Source organism: Bufo bufo, chromosome 6 (genome assembly GCF_905171765.1).
Source record: "Bufo bufo chromosome 6, aBufBuf1.1, whole genome shotgun sequence".
Taxonomy (NCBI): Eukaryota; Metazoa; Chordata; class Amphibia; order Anura; family Bufonidae; genus Bufo; species Bufo bufo.
Window position 1 is genome coordinate 296,260,394 of NC_053394.1, and position 20,367 is coordinate 296,280,760.

At 45.4% G+C, this 20,367-nt stretch overlaps 1 protein-coding gene across 1 annotated transcript; it reads left to right on the forward strand.

Annotated features, from left to right (window-relative positions):
* Positions 1 to 7,555: 7,555 nt before the first annotated feature.
* LOC121003512 (keratin, type I cuticular Ha6-like) lies at positions 7,556 to 19,226 on the forward strand. The gene is made up of 6 exons (XM_040435414.1): positions 7,556 to 8,009; positions 8,085 to 8,246; positions 8,667 to 8,792; positions 8,880 to 9,100; positions 16,444 to 16,478; positions 17,920 to 19,226. The coding sequence occupies exons 1-6, from the start codon at positions 7,806 to 7,808 to the stop codon at positions 18,057 to 18,059; spliced, it is 888 nt and encodes a 295-aa protein (XP_040291348.1). The 5' UTR covers positions 7,556 to 7,805; the 3' UTR covers positions 18,060 to 19,226.
* Positions 19,227 to 20,367: the final 1,141 nt, after the last annotated feature.

The following is a 20,367-nucleotide window of genomic DNA, read 5'->3' on the forward strand; positions in this document are numbered from 1 at the left end:
CAACCGTCCTTGGTCCCAGACCGCCCTCTGGAGGTCTGAGTCCAATGGAGGCCGGGCTACCTGCTCCGTGAGAGCTTTAAAGCTGGTGCTAGCTCCTAATTCCCCCTGAAATCCCTGGTGGGACTTGGTCAGAATAGACAAGACTGCCACGTCCCCTGTCAGTTCTACTACCTGCCGGTCCCTAGACCACTCCTCCGGTAAGCCCTGCTGGACGGTGACCTGGTACAGCCATCCTTGGTCCTAGACCACCCGCTCGAGGTCTGAGTCCGAGGGAGGCGGTGCCGCTTGCTCCTTGAGAGCATTCAGGCTGGCGTCAGCCACTAATGCCACCTGAAACCCCTGACCGGACGTGACCAGAATAGAGGAGACTGCCACGTCCTATGTCAGGTCCCCGGGACCGGTCTCCTGGCCTCCATCAGACTCGGCAGCCACTTGGTCGGAAGGGGGAAAGCCCTCAGACTCCTGAGGGGCGCCTAGGGCCCCAGAACTCCCACTGCAAGTGACAGCAGCTATGGTAGTGCCTGCTTCCCCTCGTCTTCCGACTAAGTCGCCATCAATAGGACTAACCTGGCCCTCTGACATTCCAGTTGTGGAGGAACCCTGCACTGAGGCTTTACTTGGCATCCCTACTTCTCCTGGGACAGCCCTGACCTCATTTGCATCCTCCTCCCCCACCCCCACACAACACAGTGGACAGTTTCCAGGTTGGGACGGGTCCCTCGGGCGCTGCGGACACATGGCTTTGAAGTGTCCTGGCTGCTTACACAAAGTGGCAAAGTCGGGGTTTCCCACTGACATGGAAAGTGTAGCAGGGGATGGAGGAACCCTGCACTGAGGCTTTACTTGGCATCCCTACTTCTCCTGGGACAGCCCTGACCTCATTTGCATCCTCCTCCCCCGCAGCTGTCTGCCCCCTGCTTGTCGCCTTAGTAGCCACACCTGAAGACGACAGGTCCCAGCATGCTTGCTGGCCACACCCTGGGGCCTCAGCACAGCTGGCGTGAATGACTCCCTCCCTACTGAGGGGAGAGGCACACATTGCATACTCCACCACCACATCCCCATCAACAGGCATGTTATGAACATTAACAGTATCAACAGGGGTGGACATGACATTCTGGGGGATTGGACCTCGGGGTGTCAGCGGCCACATACTTAGACACAAGCTGCCCCAGGTCCGTCCCCAGCAAAACACTGGCGGGGATATTTGAGGATACCCCCACTTCCCTTATTCCTTGACCGGCGCCCCAGTCCAAATAGACATTGGCGACCGGCAGCGCCAGTTCTACTCCTCCAAGGAGACAGTAAAGGATCTCCCGGGCAGTAAATCAAGGGGTGCCACCAGTTCAGGCAGTACCAGAGTCATCTCAGCGCTGGTGTCTCTAAGTCCTATGGCCACGGCCTGGCCCACGGTGACCGGTTGAAAATTGTCAAGGGACCTCCCACCACCCCACCCCCACACAACACAGTGGACAGTTTCCAGGTTGATGACTGGGACGGGTCCCTCGGGCGCTGCGGACACATGGCTTTGAAGTGTCCTGGCTGCTTACACAAAGTGGCAAAGTCGGGGTTTCCCACTGACATGGAAAGTGTAGCAGGGGATGTGCCCACTTGGGCCTAGGGGCAGGGGTAGGGGCATGCGTCTTTCCTCCTCTCCAGCCGACAGGTTTCCGTGCCTCTGAAGTCCAGTTGTTGGTGTATTCATCGGCCAGGGCTGCTGTTGCGGAGGCCCCGTTTGGCTTACGGTCGTGGAAGTTCTGCTGTAGATCCTCCGGGCAATTCCACAAGAGCTGCTCTGTGGTGATGAGCTCCTTCAGCTGCTGGACGGTGGTGATGAGCTCCAATCCTGTGGTCCATTGGTCGGCCGCTCTCAGCAGGGCCCACATGTGATCGGCCTAGATCTGGGTAGAACCCCGCTGCAAACTCCTGAGCTTTTTCCACTATGTCTCAGGGTTCAAGTTGTACTCCCGGACCAGAGCCTGTTTGATGTCCCCATAGCTCAGGATGGTCTCGCCAGGCAGGTGCCCAAAGATTTCACAGGCTTTTTCCCTGAGACGTGGCGTGAGGAAGCTGACCCATTAGTCCTCTGGCAGCTGGTACTGATGGCAGGCCGTCTCAAACACCAACAAGAAAGTGTACAAGTCCCCATCTTTGTCCAGCAGGGGGAAGTCCTCCGCCCGCAGTTTGGGAATCCGGATCTCTGGAGACTCACATTGGGCTGGAGAGGGCTGCTGGAGTTGGAGCTGGAGCACTTGTAGCTGGTGCTCACGTTCAGCCTGTGCTTGCTCGCAACGTTCTGCATCTTGCTCATGACGTTCTGCAGCCTCTGCTTGCTCACGACGCTCTGCAGCCGCCATGAGGAGCTCAGAGGCTGCCTGGTCTCCGACCTGGAGACGGTCCAGGGCAGCTTGTAGGAGAGCAGCTGAGCCTGCCAGGCAGGTGGAGTGAGGCCCACTGCGGACCTCACCTCCGGAGAGTGGCTCCTTGGGGAGCTTTGGCTGTGCTCCCCCTCGCCTTGAATAAAGTTGCCTTTCACCTCCTCTCGGCCCCCTATCTGGACTGCGTCCTCCCCGCCACCATTCATAGCATCGGCAATCTCCTTAGCTTTGCTTCTTGTGATACTGGCCGTCATTGCAACTGATGATCACTGACACAGACTGCAACCTGATGCACACACACACCTTATTGTATTTGCACTCAGACTGTCTAGTGTTGAGCTGATCTTATGACTCCAGCGGCAAAAGCTACTGCTGGTCATCTTTAGTGTCTTGGAGTATGGCTCTCACACTCACACACACTAGTATCTCGATCCCATTTTGCTGCCACCAATATGTGATGGATACCACCCCTCGTGCCCGCTTGATGTCAACTACGTCGAGACGCGGTATGGTCCCTGGTTACCAAGGTGTGACGTTATGCCCTTCCAGAGGAGCATGTAAGGTCAGCTTGGTACAGTTTACACCGACACCTCCAATCCACGCGGCCACAGAGAGGCAACAAGCTAGGGTGATAAACCAACCAGTGGTAGCTTATAACTAGGCCGAAACATGGATGTGGGGATTCGTGATCGAGATACAAGACACTACAAGTTTAAATTATATATTTAATCGCCTTAAGGGCACACTAGATAACACAATATACACAAAGAATATATACAGTGGTCTGAGGTTACAAATACAGGTAATATGGTACAAACAGGATTACGCAGAGTACAAGTCAGTTACTGGGTAGATAAATGTTCCTTTGGGTTATGATGGTGTAATAGTCCTTGGCTGCGGTCACGTGGGGGCAGTGATGTCAGCAGTTTCCAGGTCTCTCCAAATACATGGCACAATGTGACCCCCTTTCAGGAAAAGACCCGCCTGCTTGCTGGCACAAGCCTTTTAAACTGTAGCCGTCCCCTCCTCTGGGAAAAGTCCACTCCCCCTCTTCTGGGCTGGCATTAAATGACCCACAAAACCCTTTAGGGTTCATAGCTCCAGACCAGAACGTCACAGGGGGATGATTCTGGGACCAACAGATCCGCCTGGGTTCCAGCTACAGGTAGAGTTCAAACATGGTACCGTTATTTGGTTTCTGTGAGGAGATATGCATATCTCATTTCCCTGGCATCCCACCACCAAACTAAAACCATGGTCATGTTCATTGTGGCCACCGGGACATAAATATGTATCCGGTTTGCGCCTGCAATGGCGGGGCAATTCATAATTCCTTATAAATCGGCGGTTCCATGCTGTCTGCTAGATTTGATTGAACTGGGGAATGGCTTAGACCCCTGCAGGAAGGTTTTCGTGCAGGATCCATGGTGTCTGAATGGAGTGTGAAATTGTAAACAAAGGTGGCCTGCAAGAAATTCCCGCCATATGGCTGGGGCTTTAAAGCAGGGCCCTCCTGTGGAGTTTTCTACCTCTGCTATCTTTCAGCAAATGGTGGGTGTGGGGACATGGCTGTTTTTTGTTAAGCCGCCAGACAAGGGGAACATGGCCATATGTAGAATATGTGGGAAGAAGGTGAAGTGTGGCCAGGGTGCCAATGTTGGCACCACGGCCCTGCGTCAACATATGCAGCGTCACCATAAAGTGGCATGGGACAACAGTGGCTCCAATGTGGTGGTCCAGCCTGCCACAGCAACCGCTGCATCACCCAGTGGCACACACCCGGTTTCAGGCAGTCAAGGCTCCACCACCTCAGTCGAAGGTAGCTGTCTTTCCTTCCCATCATCTGCTGGTCCTGATGCTCCTGCTCCTCCTCCTACTCCTTGTCAGTCATTCAGTCAGCAATCGATCACCAAAGCGATTGCCAAGAGACAACAGTATGTGTGCACGCATCCAACAGTGCAGAAGCTGAATGTACTCCTGTACAAGTTGCTGGTGCTGCAGTCCCTCCCTTTCCAAGTGGTGGACTCTGCACCTTTCAGAGAACTGATGGCTTGTGCCGAGCCGAGGTGGAGATTCCCAAGTCGTCATTTCTTTGCCAAAAAGGCAGAACCAGCCCTGCACATGTATGTAGAACAGAACGTGGGCCAGTCATTGAGCCTGTCGGTGTCTGCCAAAGTTCACGGCAGCACCGACATGCGGAGCTGTAACTACGGGCAGGGAAAATACATGTCCTTTAAGGCCCACTGGTTGAATGTGGTTCCTGCACAGCGACACCAACAACTTGGCCAGGTGACGCCGCTTCCACCTCCATGTTTCCACGCCATTGGTCCTGCGACAATGTCCACCTCTGCCTCCTCATCCTCCTCATCCTCCACCGTGTCCTCAGCCTCCACTGCAGGGACAATTCACAGGGGCCCTCCAGCATACTACATCTGCAGGAAATGGCGGTGTCATGCTGCTCTGCACCTCATTTCCCTGGATGAACGGAGTCACACAGGGGAGGAACTGCTCGTGTCCTTCATCAAAAAATTTAATCCTGGCATTCTCTGTGACAACTGAAAACCGGAACCATGGTGACAGACAACGGTGAGAATGCTGTGTCGGCGCTGCGTCAAGTGTGACCAGCCAGTCTGTCCATCTGAGAATGCCTAAGTAGGGTAAATCTATGTAAAAAAAAAAAATGCACCAAGACTGTGAGTGATATTGTGTACTGAAATGTGGGCTATTACAGTGGGAGAGCTTGTGGAAGACCAGTGATGCGCCAGGAGAAGAGAAAAAGAGTTGTCAATGTCTATTGCCTGTTAGTGTAACCACCAAGAATAGTAGCTTGGTGTGTAAATGCCAAGTTTTGTGCTTTGTAAATAGTGTAGATACTTTTGTGTATAACTAATAAGGCATCACTGTCTTTGTGAGAGAGGCTGTAATTTCCATGACAGTTGGTACAACCCTGAGCAACTGTTTAGCTTCCTAAAGGCTGCATCAGTCACTGCACTTCATGTGGGGCTCCAAGATCAAAGGCCAAACAATCTGATCCTCCTAAAAGTTTCCTTTAGAAAGGTAGATAATTTAGGCCAGGAATATGTCAAACACTAGTATTTGGTAGTTGTTAAGTTAATGAGTGATCTCCAACTTGTTCTCCACCTGTTGTAAAACCAAGGTTACAGCATTGCCCCTGACAGTCCCCTGAAGTCACCTTTAAAATGCATAGACATCTATGTTACTCAATAGCCATAATTACACCTGTGGGCTTTGAGGGTGTTTCCAATTGCTAAAAGGTACTATGATGCCCACATAAATAACATGTTCTCAAACATGACTGAAGCATCCAATTCTGGTGTGCAACAACATTATAACATTATAAAAAATACTTTGTTCTTTGTAGTCATTATGAATTAATAGGATGAATGCTTTTTTATTGACCAGTAAAAACAATACTATAATGTTACATAAAAGACTTATAAAATGCCTATAAATACTATTAGTTTACAAATACCACCCAATTAGGATTTTATAAAAGGAGGAACACGTAGAGCAAAGCATTCTGTTTTACGTTTTAAATACATTGCAGCAATATTTGTGTCACTGTGAGGATCCCGCACTGGAGTCAACATGAGCCACAGCATGAAGCATTGCCATTCTTCTGGATCCCAGAAGGCCAGCTCTCATATGGGAATCCACCAACCAAAGATTTCAAGTCATGTCGCTTCCCATCATGGAGGCTCCCATTTGTCTCATCATGAAGGCTCTAAGAAGTCCCATCATGGAGGCTCCCACATGTCACATCATGGAGGCCCCCACATGTCACATCATGGAGGCTCCCACATGTCACATCATGGAGACACCCACATGTCCCATCATGGAGGCACCCACATGTCTCAACATGGAGGTTCCCACATGTCTCATCATGGAGGTTCTCACATGATCCATGGTGGAAGTCATCACAAATCTCATCATGGAAGTCATCACATGTCCCTTCATGGAGGTTCTCACAGGTCTCATCATGGTGGTTCCCACAAGTTCCATCATGGAGGCCATCTTATGTCTCATCGTGGAGGCCATCATATGTCTCATCATGGAGGCCATCATATGTCTCATCATGGAGGCCATCATATGTCTCATCATGGAGGCCATCATATGTCTCATCATGGAGGCCATCATATGTCTCATCATGGAAGCCATCATATGTCTCATCGTGGAGGTCACCACATATCTCAGCATGGAGGCCATCATATGTCTCATCATGGAGACCACCACACATCTCATCATGGTGGTCATCACATGTCTCACCATGGAAGTTCTCAAAAGTCTCACTATGGTGGTCATCACAAAAAAGAAGTGTCTTTTTCCAAATATGTTACTCATGGCCATAAAGATCATTCTAGCAGCTTTGGACATCACAGTGGTTTCACAGCTGATGGTATGTTTGATGTAAATGAGAAGGAAATCATGCAACTTTTGAATGAGCGTCTATCGTCTTACCTTGATAAAGTTCGTTCGCTGGAGATGGAAAATGCTGGACTCGAAAATAAAATTTCTGAATGGTATGAAAACAACCCTCTAAAAACACCTCCTGATGGCACTCAATATTTCAAAATCATTGATGAACTACAGAACCTGGTAAGACATGTATAGCATGTAAAATAATTTATAAAACCATAATGAAATATAGATAAAACAAATTTTTGAATTTCTAGTAATTTCATGTCATATCTGCTTAATGTATTTAATAGTTCACTTGGTAACATGGCAGATTTTAAGACAATTATGTCAATGTCTTGTTTAGATTATGGAAGCTGCTATGGAAAATGCTAATGCCATGCTTCAGATTGACAATGCTGGATTGGCTGCTGCTGACTACAGGAGAAAGTAAGTGAATGTCTAGTATACAAAAGACAATATAGTGGCAATAACAGGCTCAGATCATAGGGAGGGAAAATTAGGCAACTGCCCAGAGCCCCTGACTGCCCAGTTCTTTCAAAGTCCATCTTCAAGCATTGTTACTGATACCAAGAAGAAATCGTGTGGTTGAAATATGTCAAGTCAACATTTGCCTAATATTAAAATCTAGCATAGTCACACAAATTATATATGCCTGTTAGTAGGTATTGGCCTGCGCCAATTTTTTGGGCCAAGATTCTCCAGTTTTAATCCAACTCTGCTCTGCAAGTTACCTTCTGTCGTCCTTATTTTGCACCAGAAAAAAAGCAACATCCTTAACATGGTCTTTCACTCAGGACAGAGATTAATTTCAGGCCCCTTCTGCAGGACATTCTGCTTCTGGGAACTGTCAACTTCTCATTGGCGTCCCCTACACCCCTCATCACCAGAGGCAAAAGTCCTATTAGCTCCCTTCTCAAACTCTTCTGTTTAGTAATATTTTAGCAAACAAAGCACTTTTTTTTAAAATAAGGCTAATAGGTTTAAAAGATGACTAATATAATGCATATGCACATAATATATTTTGTTCTTCAAAGGTATGAGCTAGAACTCATGCAGAGTAACAATGGTGAGATGGATGTAAATAGTCTGACAAGAGTTTTGGAAGGACTTAATGGAGATAATTGTGAACTGGAAATTCATGTCCAAAGACTTCAAGAAGAAAAGAATAGTCTTAAGATGAACAGTGAGGAGGTAAAAATACTTGGTGTGCCATGAGAAAATCTCAAATGTAATAGCACAGTATATCTGACTGTTGTCTCACTACAGGAGATAGAATCTCTTCTCTCCCAGCTGGGGGCTAGAATTAATGTGGAATTGAATGCTGCACCATCCATTGACTTAAATCAAGCTTTGTCTGAGATCCGAGAGGAATATGAAAACTTAATGGAAATAAATCTTACAGAAGTAGAAGATATGTTCCTCAAAATGGTAAATTAGCTAACATTTCCCAGTACTTACTATGAGATAATTTTCTGTTTGCTCTGCCTAGAAGACATCATGCAAAGAGTCTCCATCCTGCAGAGGGGAAAGCTGCTAAAAATGGCAGATACAAGACATAGAATGAGCAGATATACCGACATCACTCATGTACACACACGGGCAGCTTATTCTGAAAGTATATGTATGCTTAAAGTATTTTTTCTTTAAAGTTATGTGCTCTGTGTAGGGCATATGTATGTTATAGAAGGTTGTCATTTGCATAGGACCTCCCTCTATAAGTAGAAAGAAAAACTGGATTCCACTCACACAGACGTAACTGTTACACAGTCGACTATTGACTTGAATGGGCACCATGTAATACTACATTTCTAGTTACTGTTTGTGTATTTTATCTTTTTGCTGTTGTAGAGTGAGGAGCTCAGTAATGAGGTAGCTTCTAGCTCAGAAGCACTCCAGTCCGTGGAAACTGAGATTATTGAAATGAAACGTTGTGTGCAGGCACTCGAAATTGATCTACAAAGTGAACTGAGTCTGGTAAGATGTATAATCTATAATTATTGATTAGTATCTATACAAGGTGCAACAAGTAGGTGAACATATTACACATTTATTTCATTCCAGAAATCAGCACTGGAGGGTACTTTGGCTGAAACTGAAGCTACTTTTGGATCCAAGCTTGCTGAATTACAGTGCTTGATCAATAATATGGAATCTGAGCTTGCCACAATCCGATCGAATCTAGAACGTCAGAACTATGAATACAAGGTTCTCATGGACCAGAAGAACCACTTGGAGATGGAGATTGCTACATATAAGCGCTTACTGGATGGCCATGATATTGAGTATGTACAGGGGGAAGTATACTACATATCTCCTATAGCGTTTAGTGTTGAGTGCGAATATTCGAAATACGAATATTTATCTCGAATATCGCAACTTTGAGAATTTGCGAATATTTTGAATATAGTGCTATATATTCGTTATATCGAATATTCGTAATTTTTTTCCATCTGAAGTCATCTTAAGTTGCTTAAGTCATCTTGCCCACAAGCAAGAAGCAGGGAGGAATCATGTTTTCAGATGGAAAAAAATGACGAATATTCTAAAAATGAATATATAGCACTATATTGAATATAGTGCTATATATTAGTTTTTTAGAATATTCGTCATTTTTTTCCATCAGAAGTCATGATTCCTACCTGCTTAAGTTGCTTGTGGGTCAATGACTGTTCACTTCAGATGTTAAAAAAATGATGAATATTCTAAAAAACTAATATATAGCACTATATTCTATAGTGCTAGATATTCTTTTTTTACCCACTTCGCATTACGCGATTTTTACATTGTAATCACGAAAATAATCTTACGTGATATTTACATTGCAGATTTAATTTCAAATACAAATATTTGCGAATATATGACGAATATTCTACCACATATTCGCAAAATATCGCAAATTCGAATATTGCCCCTGCCGCTCATCAGTAATAGTGTTCTGTGCAAAAGCACCTTGTAATAGAGACAACCTAAAAGGTCTGCCCCACTCATCACCAAGCCACTCGCTTGAATGTCTAAACACCTTATTGTTACTTAGGTTATAAGACATTCGCAGTATGCTATCTTTAGCGGATCTCTCTGCCCTGTTTAACTGGCACTGGGTTTCAATGTATCCTGTAATGGGAGACATTACAAACCACCAGGGGACATTTTTCAAGACTGGTGTCTCAATCCCTTGTGTGATGCGATGAGATATGTCTAATTTATTAAGATGCCTCTTAATAAATTAGGCGCATCTCTGGAAGTCCATTCCCCCAAACCTCAAGTTTACGCCAGAAAGGGACAGGTTTTTGTTATAGTAAATCTGGCTGTAATAGGCTCTGCCCCTCCCAATAAGTTTCTCCCCTTTTCTCATCACTTAAAAAATTTCTGTGAAACGGGTGGATAGTCTTCCTAGACACCTATCACTGACATCCTTATCCCTCACTCTTTTATTGTGTAATGTAACATTGTAATATTGACCATTCTGGTTTTCCTGGACCATCATAACTTGAAATTAGACTCAACACACAATACCTTAGATTTGGATCCAACCATTCAATATGGCCATTTCACTGGCAAGTGTAACGGTCACGTCCACACACACACAGGGGGAAGGGTAGTGACCACTGCGCTCCACCCTCACCCCTGGCCCTGCCTACTTGCCTCACGAGTCCTGATGACAGGGGACAACTGGACTGCAGTCCCTAACTTAGGATATGTGCAGGGAAGACAGACAAGACAAAATACGAAACATGAACGGACCGGGTCAGAACCAAGAGAGCTACGCAGTACAACGGATTAAGCAAAGAATGGTCAGGAGAAGCCGGGGTCAAATACCAGGAGAGTAGCGAAGTACAAGAGGAGTCCTAAGAGAGTAGTCAGGTGGGAGCCGAGGTCACAAAACCAGGATGTATGCACAGTACAGGAGGAGCAGGCAGAGGATCGTCAGGGAACAGGATCAGGTAAATATTCAGTAGTCCAACAAATAGCCAGGAACCTAGAAATTAACAGGCAACCTGTAGCCAGCAGGCTGCCTGTATTTATAGTGGGGAGTGAGGGTCATGTGACGTGGCCAGCGTCACATGACCGACAGACTAACCAGTCGAGCACCGAGTGATCAGCTCGGCACTAAAGGCAGACTAGGAGCAGGGAGCCACCCAGCTAGTAAAGCCGCCCTGGGAATGAGGTCAAACACAGAACCTCATTCCAAAAGCTAAGCAACAGTTCTGCGGGCAATGGGGGACCGAGTGCACCTTCGGAACCCCGTGACAGTACCCCCCCTTTTACGAGGGGCCACCGGACCCAAGACTTCAGGCGATGGCTTTTCAGGGTGTTCTAAATGAAATTTACGAACAAGTCTAGGAGCATGAACCTCCCTGGCAGGTACCCAAGATCTCTCTTCAGGTCCATACCCCTTCCAGTGAATCAGGTACTGCAAGGAATTACGCACCTTCCTGACATCCACTATTTTAGACACCACATACTCGACAGCATCATTAACAAGAACCGGCGGAGGCGAGGCTTTCGATGGTAATACCGGTTCAAAATATTTTTTAAGTAGAGATTTATGGAACACATTATGAATGTGGAATGACTCGGGCAGCTCCAACCTAAATGATACCGGGTTAATCACCTCCGTGATCTTATATGGACCAATAAAACGAGGAGCAAATTTTCTAGAAGCTACCTTGAGAGATAGATTCTTGGAGGACAACCATACTTTATCCCCAACCTGAAAGTTCACCCCCCTTGAACGTCTCCTATCGGCCTTGAGTTTTTGAGAACTTTGAGCCTTTTCTAGGTTCGATTGAACCCGGGCCCAAACAGTGCACAGTTCGGAGGAGAGTTTATCAGCTTCAGGGTTAGAGGAGGAGACGGACGACCCAGAATGAAAACGGGGATGAAAACCATGGTTACAAAAGAAAGGGGAGACCCCAGCAGAAGAATTGACACGGTTATTCAGAGCAAATTCAGCCAACGGAAGGAATTTGACCCATAATTGCTGGTCATCAGCAACATACAACCTCAGGAATTGTTCCACAGACTGATTAAGGCGTTCAGTCTGCCCATTACTCTCAGGATGGTAGGCGGAAGAAAAAGACAACGAAATTTTACATCTTTGACAGAAGGCCCTCCAGAATTTGGACACAAACTGCACACCCCTGTCCGAAACAATATTTTCCGGGATGCCATGTAAACGAACAATCTCTCTCACAAAAATAGATGCCAGGGTTTTAGCATTCGGAAGTTTAGACAGGGGAATGAAATGAACCATCTTGCTAAACCTTTCGACCACTACCCAAACCACAGTCTTACCCTCCGCCAGCGGTAGGTCAGTTATAAAGTCCATCGAGATATGGGACCAGGGTCTACTGGGAATGGGTAGGGGTCGTAGGTTACCAGCAGGGCGAGTCCTAGGTGTCTTAGACCTGGCACAAACCTCACAGGCTGACACGTAGGACTTGACATCCCTGGTCAGAGTGGGCCACCAATAAGATCTAGAAACCAGATCCTTAGTGCCCTCAATACCCGGATGTCCACAAAAGGCAGAATCGTGACACTCACCCAACAGCTGGAGACGAAATTGTACGGGAACAAACAACTTATCTGTTGGGGTGGATACCGGTGCCAGATGTTGTTCAGCCTTAATGCGAGCCGAGATATCCTGGGTTAGAGCCGCTAAGAAGATGTTTGCTGGTAGGATGGATTCAGGCGGCGTCTCAGTGGGTTGAAAAGCATGGAAGCTCAGAGATAATGCATCTGCCTTCACATTTTTACTTCCCGGCCTGAACGTAATGGAGAAATCAAAACGGGTAAAAAAACAGAGCCCATCGGGCTTGTCGGGGATTCAACCTCTTAGCGGACTCGAGAAACATTAGGTTTTTATGTTCAGTGACAACAGTTACTCGATGCCTTGCCCCCTCCAAAAAATGTCTCCACTCCTCAAATGCCCATTTAATGGCCAACAGCTCCCTATTCCCTATGTCGTAGTTTCTCTCCGTGGGAGAGAATTTCCTAGAGAAGAAGGCACACGGTCTCAGGTTAGTGAGGCTAGCAGGACCTTGTGAAAGGACTGCTCCTGCGCCGTCCTTGGACGCATCCACCTCCACAATAAAGGGTCTCTCCTGATCAGGCTGGATCAGAATGGGAGCGCTACTAAATGCCTTTTTTAATGTTTCAAATGAAGAAATGGCCTTGGTAGACCAATTCTCCAAATCTGCCCCTTTCTTAGTAAGGTCGGTCAATGGCTTAGCAATTACAGAAAAATTCATGATAAATTTACGGTAGTAATTAGCGAAACCCAAAAACCGTTGTAAAGCCTTTAAGGATGAAGGCCTTACCCATTCCTAAATTGCTAAAACCTTACCAGGATCCATCTTAAAGGCGTGAGGAGTCAAAACATGCCCTAGAAACAGTATCTCCTGTACACCAAAGACACATTTCTCTTGCTTAGCGGATAGCTGGTTCTCCCTCAACACCTCTAATACTTGTTTGACATGGGACACATGAGATTCGAAATCAGGAGAGAATATCAAAATGTCGTCAAGATAGACAATAATAAATTTACCTAAGAACTCCCTAAGAATATCGTTCATTAAGTTTTGGAACACAGCTGGGGCATTGCTGAGTCCAAAAGGCATCACCTGATATTCAAAGTGTCCTATCGGAGTATTGAACGCTGTCTTCCATTCGTCTCCCTCCTTGATTCGGATTAGATTGTATGCCCCTTTCAGGTCAATCTTGGAAAACCAGGTTGCTTCCAAAACCTGGTTAAATAAATCCGGAATCAATGGGAGACAGTATCTATTTTGGACAGTGATTTTATTTAATCTCCGGTAATCAATACAAGGCCTAAGACCACCATCCTTCTTTTTAACAAAGAAAAACCCTGCTCCCATAGGAGAGACTGAAGGTCTAATATGCCCTTTAGCAAGGCTCTCCTTAATAAAATCTTCCATAGCCTTGCGTTCGGGCCCTGAAAGATTATAAATTCGACCTTTAGGAAATTCGGCACCCTCAATTAGCTCTATGGCGCAATCATAAGGTCTATGGGGGGGTAGAACCTCTGGAGTAAGGGACGAGAACACATCAGAATATTCCTTAATAACAGAGGGTAATGTATTAGACCTTTGTGAAACCCCAGCCTGGACCACGGACAAGCATGAGTCACACTTAGGTCCCCATTTCACCAACTCTCTTTTGGACCAATCAATTGTGGGGTTATGTAAACGGAGCCAAGGCAACCCTAGTACCACCTCAACCGGTAGGTTCTCCAGGACTAGAAGAGAACATCTCTCAGAGTGGCACACACCCACGGACAGAGAAATTTCAGAGGTACATGACCTCACCGTACCACCAATCAGGGGAGTAGCATCAATAGCCATGACATGGATAGGTGTAGGTAAAGCAAACATTGGAATACCCAATTTACAAGCAAACTCAAAGTCAATAAAGCTGGCCGCTGAACCGGAGTCAATAAAGGCCTTACCCGGCCACTTATTAACCCCCAGAGAAATTGTTATGGGTACCAAAAGCTTACCTTTAGAAAAATCAGGGTGTACCTGGTCTTTAGGTTGTCTTGCCTTAGAAGACTTGTCAGAGAGGTCCCTCTTCGGACACTTGTTGATCCAATGGCCAGGATCTCCACAGTAGAAGCACTCTCCGCGTCTGCGACGAAGATTACCCCGGGTCATGCCAACCTGCATGGGTTCCTCGGTGGAGACCTCAGTGTTGTCCCTGGAAAAGGCCTCTGGCTGGACCACCATCTGAGAACAGAACTGTCGTTCTTGTCGTCTCTCTCTAACTCGTCTGTCAAGTCGGACAACTAGGGTCATCATCTCCTCTAAGGTCTCAGGAATTTGGTAATTGACCAATAGATCTTTTAAATTATTAGATAGACCAGACCTAAACTGACTCTTCAGGGCTGGTTCATTCCATCCTGAGGGGACACACCACCGTCTGAATTGGGTGCAATACTCCTCCGCAGGGAGATGGCCCTGAACCAGTGCCCTAAGAGCTGTCTCGGCTACCAGGGCCCTGTCTGGTTCATCATAGAGGGTACCCAGGGCCTGAAAAAAAACCTCCACAGAAGTTAGACAACTGGCCCCAGGAGGTAACGAAAATGCCCAGTCCTGGGGATCACCCTGTAGTAGAGAAATGATAATCCCCACGCGTTGGCTCTCGGGACCGGAGGACACGGGGCGCAAACGGAAGTAGAGTTTGCAATTCTCCTTAAAGGAGAGAAACCTCTTCCGGTCTCCAGAAAAGGGTTCTGGGAGCTTGATCTGGGGTTCAAAATATGGACTGGAGGACAGAGGAGTGGAAGAACCTTGCCCTAACTCACAAGAACGGAGTTTCTCTCCTAGCTCCTGCACCCTCTGTGTCAAGTTAGAGACATGGTCAGTCAGGGTAGTAAGAGGATTCATGATACAGTGGTTAATGGGCCTGTTAATCTATAACGGTCACGTCCACACACACACAGGGGGAAGGGTAGTGACCACTGCGCTCCACCCTCACCCATGGCCCTTCCTACTTGCCTCACGAGTCCTGATGACAGGGGACAACTGGACGGCAGTCCCTAACTTAGGATATGTGCAGGGAAGACAGACAAGACAAAATACGGAACATGAACGGACCGGGTCAGAACCAAGAGAGCTACGCAGTACAACGGATTAAGCAAAGAATGGTCAGGAGAAGCCGGGGTCAAATACCAGGAGAGTAGCGAAGTACAAGAGGAGTCCTAAGAGAGTAGTCAGGTGGGAGCCGAGGTCACAAAACCAGGATGTATGCGCAGTACAGGAGGAGCAGGCAGAGGATCGTCAGGGAACAGGATCAGGTAAATATTCAGTAGTCCAACAAATAGCCAGGAACCTAGAAATTAACAAGCAACCTGTAGCCAGCAGGCTGCCTGTATTTATAGTGGGGAGTGAGGGTCATGTGACGTGGCCAGCGTCACATGACCGACAGACCAACCAGTCGAGCACCGAGTGATCAGCTCGGCGCTCAAGGCAGACTAGGAGCAGGGAGCCACCCAGCTAGTAAAGCCGCCCTGGGAATGAGGTCAAACACAGAACCTCATTCCAAAAGCTAAGCAACAGTTCTGCGGGCAATGGGGGACCAAGTGCACCTTCGGAACCCTGTGACAGCAAGCCACTTGTATTGTCTCTCTAGTAGCGGTTCTTTACAACACAGTGTTGTACAAAGTGTCCTGTGTCTCTGCCAGGATGAGCTACACCTTTGCATGTTAAGCGAGGGTGACTTTATTTTATTTTTCTGGTACAGTGTGTACTGCAAGAAGAAGGTCTTGTCCTCATCATAGAAAGTGATTTACTGCTTCCAGCATCTATTCATGATTGTTATATATAAAGATATGCCTTTTCTGTCTTAGTTATTTGCTTATTTTTCTTAAGTCTTAATTTCCCATTATCTTGGGATGACATTTTGGGGCTTTGGAACCAATTACTAGTTTTCCATAGAGTTATGGACTAAAGTTAGAACATTTTCAACTTACAATGGTCTTCCCAGAACCAATTAATATTGTAACTTGAGGGACCACTGTATATGGATAATTAGCTGTTGCTGAAATCTATGTACATTATACATGTATAATTTAGGAACTGCATTTCAACTGTCTTTTTTCCCCCAGTATTTCTGGACATAACATGTCACATGGGAAGAATGGTAAGTCTCTAATGAATGAATAAGCTTTTACTTCAACATTTTAAAGCTGTGTCTTTATGTCCCTGTACCACTTCCTCTAAAATAATGATGCTATAAACCTGGGACAACCCATATGATGGAGGGTGTATGATTACACCAATGGTATAGAATGAAGTGCCATGTGCAAACTTCTGTTTTTAGGACAGGACTACAAGAGACATGATACAGCACAGTTGACATACCACAAAAAGCTCATACTTATGGTAAGCTGGACATGAGGCCTAGGGCTCATGCACACGGCCGTTGCTCTGCCGTTCCGTGCATTGGGGACTGCAATTTAGGGTCCCCAATGCATTGGCAATATCAGTGTGGATTCCACAGATGGATCAAGACTCAATCAACTTGAGTTCTATTCTTGTGGGCCCATTCGAGTGAATGGGTTTGCATCTGTGATGTGCTCACTGCCAGTTCCCGTGTATTGCAGATCTGCGGTTTGCGGGCCGCAATATGAGCACAGCCGAGCAACAGCCATGTGCATGAGGCCTTAAGCTGACAATAGACATTCAATAGCTGCCAGCCGAACTCCTGGAAGAACATCAGGATTGGATCAAAATATTCAATTTGCCTGATCATTTTACCCCCCAACATGTGTCAGTGGAAAGTCAGGAGCTCCCCATACACATTTGACTGTCGGCCAAACCGTTTTTTTTTTACAGGTTTGGCTGACAATACACTTATATGTATGTTTGCCTTTAGGCTCTGTTTAGGCTCTGTATGTACGTCTGCAGTGTAGTTTCCATTATAATTCATCATGGCTTCCAGAGTTTTAACTGGAAGAACAGTACTGCATTAATTTTTTATGAAGTTTTAACTGCAAGAACAGCACATTCAAATATGCCGGAATCTGCGACTGATGCTCCCAAAGGAGCCTCTGATGCTGATGTGATTATAATTTTTGTATGAGTACAGATATATGGCTATATTATGTGTCCATACAGAAGAGATGTATAGACCCATGCTGTATCTCCATGGGCCTACAATTCACACTGAGACAATTGGAGGTTATAGTTTGTACTCATATGAAATAAGTGACTGTTCCATAGGTTGCTGTATCATGTAGGTCAAGCACATGTAGTGCCTAGAGCTCCTTGGAGAGGTTGTACAGGATTCGGAAAATGTGGTTGCTGTCTTCACAAAACAGAGCCATAACTGTCCATGGCTTGCACCTGGTATTGCAGCATAAATCCATTGAAGTGAATGGGGCTGCAATATCACACAACTGGTGGGCAAGTGTGGCTGTATTGAATTTTTTTAAAATCCTGTACAACCCCTTTAATATGAATCCGCAGAAACTCTTTGTGTAGTGAGACTGTGTCAAGGGTATCCAAAATGTTAGAAAAATGTCTAAAAATGCATTATTATGGGTCAGAATATTCATTTAATATTACATATTACTTTTTAGGTCACCATATTGGAAGCTACCAATACTTAAAACACCATATTGGAGAACAACATTCCTCTGGTCACCACCATGGAAGTCACCATTCCTTAGGACACAAAAGTGGAGGACATCACTATTCAAGCCACTATAAGTGTTATTAAGTGCCTTTATGAAACCACCTAACAAAGTAAAAGATTATGTTCAACTTTCTCCCAATTATATTGCTACATTTGCTATCTATCATATTTATGTATTATGTATCCTTCACTATCCTTGCTTTATCAATAATTATAGATGGCCAAAAGAAAGTGATAACAAATCCAATGGTTTTGGGTACTACATCTTCATGAAACATAAGAAAGAAGGGGAGGTAAATCCTGAGATGGGTTTATGGGGTTGATATTTTACTTGTAGGCCACAATGGCTTTAATATAAGCTCCTTGCCCTTTAACTGTGTTCAACATATCACCTCCCATTTCGATGTTTCACATTCATGATTTGGCTTCTGAAGTGATATGTTTGGTGTATGCATTACATTCCCCAGATGTCTTTCAATCAGATACGAAAGATTGAAAAATATGCAAAAGGCACAAGGGTGTAAAATGCAAAAGACATTTAAAATGGGGGCAACTCTAGAAAAATATCTAGAGAGTAACTTGGAGAAGAGTTTAAGGGAAACACAATTGGAAAGAATTGTGACGAATGCATTGCTTATTCAATGTTTCAGGAAAGCTTTAGATTTATATAGGGACACCATTGAGAAACTAGGATGCTGGTCAATCTTCTAAAAGTGAAAGTGAAAGTAGCCTTTAAAAAGGTTGCATGATATAAGAAAAGATGGTCTCCCTTTTCATTACAGATACAGCGTCACTCCTGCCCATGGCCCAATCCAGTATTGCTGCTTAGTCCCAATCAAGTGAACTGGTCTTAACGGCTATACCAAACTTAAGTGGGGTGGCACTGTTTCTAGAAAAAAAGATCCATTTTTTTAATATGAAACAAGCCCCTAATTTGGGGATTAGTTTTGCTAGAACATGAAAACGAAGGTTTAAGTTCAGAGAAAGAGGTGTTGAGCAACATATTTTTAGAGGATGGCTGTAAAAAGGCATTCAACAATTGAAAAAAATTGCTCAACCAAAAGTGTTTGAAGAGTCACTAGCAAATCATTTTCATGTGCCCCTTTAAAGGGGTTGTCTGCTTTCTATTGACATCCTGGCACCCCCACAGACAAGCTGTTTGTAGAGTAGGCACTGCTTGTATGAGCACTGCCTTCTCTGCTCTGTAGTATTCACTTGAACAGACAGAGTCATCCCATAGAAGTGAATGGAGACTACATATTTGTAATTATACCTGCTCACCACTGCAATTGCTGTGGCGAGCAGGTAAACAGAGCAGACAGGGCAGCGCTCATATGACTGATTCTTATCTTCAAACAACTGATGAGCGGGGGTGCTGTGGGTCGGACTCCTGCCGATCTGATATTGATGACCTATCCCGAGGATAGATCATCAATAGTAAAAAAGCTGATAACCCCTTTAAGAGAATCTAGAAATGGAGATAAAGTGTTGTCAATGCATATCTTTCCTTAAATAATGAACCCCTATCTTCCACGCACTGTTCACTGAGAAAAAGTGAGGAGCCGTACTGTAATGTGCACTGTGTACAGACCGCCAGCAGTATATGTATGTACCACTATGAATGTTACCATTGTGATTGTTCTGTGATCAGTGAGATTTTCTCTTGTAAACTCAGAGATCCTGTACAAAATGGACACTGGACTGTAATGTCAATATCTTGTTCTGGAACATAATTTACTATCTATTATCTAATAAAATCTATTCATTAATGTGTCAAGCAACATAATGATCTCAAGTGTTATGCATTACAGAAAGTAAATCAACACGACCATACAAAACTTCTATTGTTGCTATTTCTTGAGATGGAGTTCCCTGTGGAACAACAGATTAACTATAATTAGTGATGGACGAACATCGGCCAGGACGGTTCGCGAATGAGAATGTGCGTTCGCGATCAAATGTTCGCGAACCGCGCATTCGCAGTGGGCCACATTGACTTTAATGGCAGGCAAACCTGAAAAACCTTCAAGTCATATTTGCAGACACCAAATACTTACTAGAAGTGCACAAATAGTCCCACAACATGGACAGAGGGGGATCATTGGCAAACATTCCCACAAAAAAGATTTTTTTATCAGGGGCCATTTTTATGCGTCTTAAAGGGAAACTCTCAAAAATGTGCCCTGCTGGAGCCTAGACATTTTTTATTTTAGGCCACGGGAGTACAGGCCCCAAAAATTAGGCATTCACCTGACAGAAAAGAACTTGTGATTATGTGGCTGGAGGTACATTAGGCGGTCACTGGCTAAAAATTTTACTGTAGGCCAGTACAGGCCACAAAAATTAGGCATTCACCTGACAGAAAAGAACTTGTGATGAGGTGGCTGGATGT